Source organism: Paramisgurnus dabryanus, chromosome 15 (assembly GCF_030506205.2).
Source record: "Paramisgurnus dabryanus chromosome 15, PD_genome_1.1, whole genome shotgun sequence".
Lineage (NCBI taxonomy): Eukaryota > Metazoa > Chordata > Actinopteri > Cypriniformes > Cobitidae > Paramisgurnus > Paramisgurnus dabryanus.
Window position 1 is genome coordinate 37,439,608 of NC_133351.1, and position 8,402 is coordinate 37,448,009.

At 38.3% G+C, this 8,402-nt stretch overlaps 1 protein-coding gene across 1 annotated transcript; it reads right to left on the reverse strand.

The window, feature by feature from the left end:
* Positions 1 to 3,216: 3,216 nt before the first annotated feature.
* On the reverse strand, positions 3,217 to 7,828 carry cytip (cytohesin 1 interacting protein). The gene is made up of 8 exons (XM_065273123.2): positions 7,059 to 7,828; positions 6,761 to 6,810; positions 6,606 to 6,660; positions 6,345 to 6,447; positions 5,731 to 5,824; positions 5,352 to 5,418; positions 5,061 to 5,127; positions 3,217 to 4,748 (listed from the first exon to the last, which is right to left on the reverse strand). Exons 1-8 carry the CDS (start codon positions 7,239 to 7,241, stop codon positions 4,327 to 4,329), a joined length of 1,041 nt encoding a protein of 346 aa, XP_065129195.1. The 5' UTR covers positions 7,242 to 7,828; the 3' UTR covers positions 3,217 to 4,326.
* Positions 7,829 to 8,402: the final 574 nt, after the last annotated feature.

Here is an 8,402-nt window from a genome sequence, read left to right on the forward strand (position 1 = left end):
TGTGATTCATAAACCGAACGTACGCGCAAAAAACGCGCGTACTCCTTTCAAATCTATAAATCGCAAATGAACTTGAACTTGTGCGCAGCCGAGCAGTTTCAGATCTCCGCCTTTAAACGATGCCTAATTAATGTCACAGACATATAAAAGAGCACTTCTCAATGTTTAAACCAAATTTCGAGCAGCAAGATTGGCTTATATTTCCAAAAACCTGCAGCAATCAGACAAGCAAAAGTGCGTAAGTCTGCTCAGACCCTGACGTGGCGCTAAGCACTTTTCCACGTCAAAGACAGCTTTTATAAATATGCACTTTGCCGTGGATTTTTGCGTACGCAAACTTTACGATCAAATCTGTGCGTACGCACGCTTTATAAATGAGGCCCCAGGTGTGTTAGGGCCTGTTCACAAGAGAACACTCGAGGTTGAAAACGTAAAAATATTTTATCGGATGTGCCTTTCGTTTACACGGCAACAGTGTTTTTGAGGCTTAAAACGCACAAATGTGAAACCAGCCTCCAGAGTGGAAATCTTAAAAATGATCTACGGCCACATTCACGTCTAAGCAAGGGTGGGGAACCCTGTTCCTGGAGGGCCACTGGCCTGCAGAGTTTATTTCCAACCCTAATTAAACACACCTGAAAAATCAAATTAGGTCTTCACGATTACTTGGAAATGAAATCCAGGTGTGTTTGATTAGGGTTGGAACTAAACTCTGCAGGATAGTGGCCCTCCAGGACCCAGGGTTCCCCACTTCTGGGCTGGGTTCCACGCGAACTTCCCTAAACACTTCCCTGTCGCCATTTTGAAGTGCGTTTCACTTCGTCAAGTGGACGAGGAAAGTTTGCATAGACAGAGGGAGCAAGTCTACTTTATATGTTCACTTCAGGCAGCTCCATATCCCACAATCCAACACGATTGTGACGTCACTTCAGCAACTCGCGTTTTGCACAGTTCAAATAATGGAGGGGGCAGTAATAATTTAAATGTGATCAAGGGCTTAGAGCAATCCAATTGAACCCTCTTCAAGTGTTCCAGCAGTAATAGGCACTCTTACACCGTAAAGAATAACATACATCCGAGTAAACGAGACTGAGGGAAGTTAGCGAGGAAAGGTCATAAAACGAACTGGAATGCAGGGCAGGTCTAAAGGGTAAAAACACAAAAGTCTGCTCACGGTGGCTCTCGTCGCATACGCTTTTACGTCACAGGCATGTGCCAGTTCAGGAAAATAACAACAAACATGTCGGATTATTTTCATACATCTGACCTTTAAGTTGCCATAGCAGCTCTTGATAAATATACAAGAGTCTTTCCAGCAGTTGTACGAAATAGTCACAGCTAAAATTACTGATCAGAGAAGGCGCATTAATTACCTACATCAAATTGTTGATTCTTCAGAGGCAAACCAGACGGCTTTGGACGAGACCTGGGAGAACAAGGAAGAAGGTTGTATGCAGGCGTGTTGTTGTGTGTCAGTGCTTTACATTGCCACCTAGCCGCCTGGAGTGCATACTACATCGAATATAACACACTTTTGCATCACCACATGCACGCAGATTTCACCCTCAAAACACTCGTATAAACGCAGAAAAAAAAGTGATAATCCAATGCCACTTTTGCCTTTTCTTTTCGGATAAGATAAGAGAGATTAACAGGTAAATATAGATAATGCCTGAATTGAGCACGTAATTAAAACAGCCAAAATCTCCAAAAAGTGACGAGGATGCAGCAACTGACAATATTTTGGCTATATAAACCAAGCAATTAATAGATTACTAGATGCTTTATTGATTTGTCAAAAATCTGAGGGGGCCCCATACGTTTAAAGGCCCACTGAAGTGCTTTGGAATGTGCAGCATAATTTGATGTGAACTGAAACAGTCAGAACGAAACTGTAGAGGAGATCCTCCCCGCTTTTTTAAATAACCAATAGCGTTTCATTTATGGCACAGTCAAGCAAAGACATTCTGTAACAAAACATATGTGGTCCCCTAGCTAAGCAACCCCCAGCCAAGCCCCATCTAAAGAGCATTTGATCGGACAGGAAATTTGATGAGAAGCTGAAGTGTTGCGTGATGTCACAACAATTGTGCACTTTCTTATAAGCATGCAAAACCTACAGTTTGGCACATGCACTAGGAGAAAGTCAGTATTTTGGACCATATGGTTTATATTTATTCTTAAGCCTAACGTTTTTATACTTAAAGGGAAAAAGGTTCATTTTAAGTTCATAGGGGCTTTAAATGGGCAATGATGTCTTTTTGACTAGTATTCAATAGCTGATAACTTGCACCTGTGAATATGAATTGTGTTAACCTTAATGTTATAGACCGCATTTCTTTTCGTATTTTTACTTTCGGACCACTTTACTTTGATGTGATTGCTATCAGGATGTGGAGATACTTTCAACCAGCACAACAAAAAAATTCTAGAAACTGTTGGTTTTCTGAGGTAGGAAGCCTGTCACAGTTCACTACAGGTAATAACATTTGCATTTGCAGCTGTACTATGGTTGTGTGCTTTTTTTTACCTTGTGCAATACAAAAATCAGAAAACATGGTTTTATGTTTATTTAAGTGCAATTGTATTTTACAAGAATAAACAAAACTAGTCTTTACATTCATCCTAAATATTGTTGTAACATGTCTCACTTCTGGGTTTTTGGAGTTGGATCCTGTGTTCCTCACCTCATTCCTCTATCCTAAACTGGAATAGATTGAGGTGATGGGGAGGATGAGGCATGCTGCACAGCTGTCACGGGACAGAGTTCAAGACTGATACAGTCTAAACTGATTGATTACATGACCATGCTTCTCCCGAACTTCGTTAAATAAACGTCATTAAGTGTCCAAATACTTTGTATAAGTTTTAAGATCCTGCATGCATGGCAACAGTTGAACCCATACTAACCATGCACTGGTGACTGGTGCATATGTTTTTCCAGATGTATGGTTTCTCATGCAGACGGTGTAACATTTTATACCTGCAGTTTTTACCTGTTGTATTGTACACTTTCAAAAATTTTACTTTAATGAGTATAATTTTTAAGCATGAATTTGTCAGAACTAGAAAATCATAAGCACAAAACTATTTTAAAAGTATAATAAGCTGTTTAGAGATATTATTGGATGAATTCTTAATTTTTAAAGCGGTCACAAACATGCATTATGCACTGTGTGTGTGCAGCTACTGCAGGAACACAAATCACACCTGATATCATCTTTCCATGCACATGGTTTTATTCTGTCCATGAACTTTTTCACATTTAAGAGCAGTTGGTATGTGTGCTATTCATCTATTTACATTCAGTTACAAGTGAAACTATTTGTTATATAGATCACTTAAGTAAGTGAAAATAGTTAGTAAGGTAGCACCTCTTTCAGACCACATCCTGTTATGAAGATCTTTGCTATACCTCTGTGGTTTGAGTTCTGACACACGCAGTCTGATCTCAGTCACACTGTATCTGACAGCATAAGTTTAAAAGAATAGTTTACCCAAAAATGAAAATTCTCTCATCGTTTACTAATCTGACTTCCTTTCTTCAGCTGAACACAAAGATTTTCATTAAAATATGCCTGTATGTCCCGTATGTCCATATAAAATAATGAAGGTAAATGGCACCCAAAATTGGTGATGATGCAAACAAAAATTGAAACTTATTTAGCATCATAATACAAGAACTAATGATATTTATCTGCGGCCATTGTATTAGGGTAAGTCATTGATAGCAATTTGTGTGTAACTATTCCTTTACCTTTCACATTATTACAGCTACATTAGGTCAGTTGTTTTTGTCTTAAGATTTAAATGTAAATCAATAAGAATAAAATATTTTACAGAGAGTTAAAGAGATGTGTACTAGTGCCTGTTGCATAAAGGAGGGTTTTAATGCACAGTTTAGCTGTCTGATTTTCAGAGTTCTTGACATGAGTGCCTATTTGCAAACAATGTGTCCATGATTTTGTAGTTAGTGATCCACAATTACTTGGATCAACAGCTTACTGCTGTCAAACCTACATTCACTTAGTCCTGTTTGTTTTTTTTGCCATACACATTAATGCAAATGAATGAGATTGCAGAATCTTGGGAAGTAATGGCTAATGCATTTGGTCCCTCACAAAGAGAGATCTTCACCCTGCAGTTTATAATGCTCATGTGCTGCTCCATTCGTTTTCCTTAACCCCTTAAGCGGGAAGCTCAAGAATTACCATGAGATCTTGCATGACATGAATTTAAGAAAATCTTGAGGAACCAGTAAGAACCTTCCACTGCTTGAGGTCATTTCAGAGTCATTCAGATCAAAAGTCATTGGTGGTGTTCATTTTAACTGATCTCTTCTTCCTCTACCGAATGATTTAGTCCAGGTATGAACTTTAAAAGGTGCTTACGGACGCTTCCTTTTCTGTGTCTCCGTGGCATGGTGCCAAACATAGATGAAGATGAGTTTTCCCAGCTTGGTGAGAGTGAACAGTTACTGCTTGTCAGGCTAATGCTACGGGTTCGGGTCAGTGGGCATGCTGTACCCCCATCCAGCTGAAAAAAGACTCCATTTGACTCTGTGGGGCTGAATGGACTTGAGTCATCAAATACCGATGGCATGAAAGCTCCATCGTCACTATCATCTGTCATTATGCTACGGCAACTGCTGTCGCTGGAAAAGCGCCCACGGTCAGAGCGGCCCGTTGGAGACAAAAGAGACATCAGAGAGTCCACAGATGGATGTTGAGCGCTCTCGTTCAGATTACCTGAAATGTGGAGAGAGATTATAGTACTGTAGCCATGCTAATTTGACTTGTGTCTTGTGACCTTAAACTAATAAAGCAACTAAAAGGTTGCACTAAAAGCTACAAAAAAATCAGTACCTTTTTTGTTAGGTTAATTTGTTTTGTTTTGTTTGATGGACGCTTAAATTAGTAAATGATTAATGCTGAATTCTACAAATCAGTTGTGGGGAAACATTGTGAAGATTAACTATAAAACACATATACTATCATAAACTGCACCTCTTTACTGGAACCATCTCAAATTTGTCTCTGTCAGTGTTTTTTTTTTCATACCTCGCGTTAGTCGCTTTTCCTGAAGTGTGAGAGATTGCAGTTCCACCCATTTCTCACGAAGTGTTTGCTGTGCAGAGAGAAAACACATCTGGTACATTTCTTCAAATTTTCATCATGAAATCATTTAACTGGTGAATGAAACTAAGAAATACAGTATAGTTTAGTTAACAGTAGAGCAGAGTGGAATTTGTTCAGCTGTTTGTGTGTGTGTGTGTGTGTAATAGTCACATTTTCCATCAAAACTATATACAGAAACACAGTTTACACACATTTACATGCACAAATACACACCTTAAGGTAACGCATTTTTTTCTCTAATTCAATTCTCTTCACAACACTACCGCTGACGGTCTCCAACCTATGCACACCAGAATGAAAAGTTAGGGGTTTCATTAAAACTTTAGGATTTTGTTATTGAAAATTTGAAAAGTATTATTATCTGCACAATTAATAACTCTACACTTACAGCACACCTCTTTCACAATTTAAGATTTCATATACATTAAGTGTGGGTAAAACTACACAAGTAGTTCAATACAATCTTCATTTCTGAGCAAGAACTTGAAAAACACCATTAATAATCCTTACAAATGATGGGTGTGTGTGTGTGGAGTGTTTAATGTTAGACAATATTACTATGAAATATCATGTGTCTAATGTGCAAACTTACTTCAGCTCATTAGTGGACTCTCGAATCAACTCAATAATGTGCTGATGGGTGGAGCCCTCAATAGTGACTCCATTTACTGACAAAATAATATCACCTATCAGACAAAGAGAGGTGACACTATTAAACTTACAGTTGTTAAACAAATCTGACAATTATACAAAACACAATTTTTAGTATATCATATATAGATACTGTAAATAATTGTATATAATATACTGCATAAAACCTGCTGTAGTTTCTCACAAACACTTACTGTTTATGTGTTTCGTATCAATAAATGACAAGTATTTAGATTAGTATTTAGAGTGTTGAGATTGATTAATACATTAAATAATGAATTAATTGAACTGTAATGTAAAACATTTATAAAGATGGGAAGATTGTGTTGATTTCTGGCAGCTGATTGAGTGATGAGAAACCACAAAACATTTGATCATGAGAACCATACGAGCCCGAGAGAACGAGAGACAGAGAGAGAGAGAGACAGAGAGTGATGCATCAGCTGCTGGTTAATGCTGCTGTGATGTGGATAGGTTGGACAGTGCAGGTTTAATGAGGTTATATGGGTGGGGTGTGTTAACACTGTGAATAAAGGAAGTGGAAAACCTTCTCACCAGCGGTCAGACCTGCAGCTTCTGCTGCACTGCCATCCTGTACGCTGCAAACGAATGTGCACATCTCCACCATACTGCTGCTTTTCACCTTTAGACCATAAGTCTGCACAGAAACACACCACAGTAGGTCATTAATAAATGTGTCAAACAAAACATTTCACATTTATGTCACATCATCAAATTCTTTCCCTAAACCTTGTAATAAATACATTTTTGCATTGAAACCTGCATTCGATGTCATTAAAACATTATCCAACATACCTGAACTTCAAATCCAAAGGCTTCGTTGTCCTGTTTCTCCAATACAACCATCGTTCTGTGCAAAACCCATGAGAGTACCAATAAACATCTGCATTAAAGTAAGTCTATAAATTAAGTTGTGCTGCCGATGTGATATTACAGTAAATCAGTCTTACCTCTGAGGATCAGTGTAATCCACTAGCGATGTTGAACGAGTTCTGCTCAGCTGCGAACGAATTGTAAAAACCAGAATTTTTAAATCATCTACCAATAGGAAAATGTAGGTGAAACTACACACAAAACAAAACAGGTTGTCTAAAAAAGGTCTAAACAATAGACATATTCTCATTTCAAGTTTAGAATTGAGTCAAATTTATAACAGAACCACGACAGGTGTTTGTTTAGTATAATAGTTTTGTGCATAGGTTTACTGTCACAAAAGGATTTCATAGTAGATTCTCTTGATTGTCCCACCTGACTGCATGCCCGTGATATTGTCCTGCCTTTGGTGTCTTCAGTGTTTGAATTTTTGACGGAGTTGTTGAAAGAGCGTCGTCGCCACAGAATACTTTTCTTCTTCTGAGAGCCGTCTAACATGTAGCTCTCCAGACTGTTCTGCTGTTTCAAAGGCGCTTTAAAGTTCTTATTGGATGTCATGATGCCTCATTCATAGAGCCACAGCACAGTACTGCAGACTTCAGTCTGACCCGTTTGTAGTATACACAGCGGATATACACACATCACGTGAGTGCCAGGAACCAGAGACAGCAACGAAGACTGTGTGGGAGTGTGTTGACCTACATGGGTTCTCTCTTATTCTCATCTTTTCTTTCAGTTTTTTTCTTCTGGTGAGTGTGTGGACAGGACTGGTAGTTTTTTTAAGTGGCTGTTTCCTCTGTTGGTCTTTCAGCTTGCAGACGTTTGTGAACAGACTTGCACGAGCAGCCTCAGACCTATAAATTTAAACATTTCTCACCTGTTTCCACAGCACCACACGGTTTTCAGTTCTCTGTATGGGTGATCACTTCTGTTTTGTGGTTTTCACAAGCTTTGTGAAAGCTGGCATGGTAAAAAAAGCAGCTCACTGGAGTTATAATGGACATCTCAATGGTCATGTTAAACAATGCTCTTTAACCTTCAAAAACAGCTCTGTTCACAGCAACGGTGCATGTCTCTTTACTGTAAATGATAATGAGCTGCTGCTCACCGTAGCACACAGCAAACCGAGAAAATGTTATACAGACAAACTCTGTGACCATTTGACAAATAACCAGAGGTGTAAAAAGTACTCAAAAATGTTACTCAAGTGAAAGTACAAGTAGTGAGTGTAAATTTTACTCAATTAAAAGTATCTGGCCAGAATCATACTTGAGTAAAAGTAAAAAAGTACAACATTAAAATTGTACTTGAGTATTAAAAAAGTAAAAGTAACAGGAAGAATGAAAACTAGAGAATCTTGATTAAGCTTTTAATCTCTAAAAACATCAAGGGAATGAACCACATAAAAGGTTTTATCCTGCTTTACAACTGTTTGTACTTAATTGTATTTATTTATCAAACTATAAGACTACCTAATTTCAGTATGCAACATGCTTCTCAAAGTTGTAAAACCTCGAATTTAACTTAAGCAGAAGCACATTTTCAAAATTCAAGCTCAAGCCTCTCACAGGCACTGGATGCAGGAAGAGGTGTATTAGACCTTGTTCACACTGTCAGTCCAAATCCAATTTTGATGCATATCCGATAGAAATCCAATCACATTACAACGTGTGAACGGCCAAAAACCATCTGAAATCCGTTTTTTTCTAATCCGTGCTG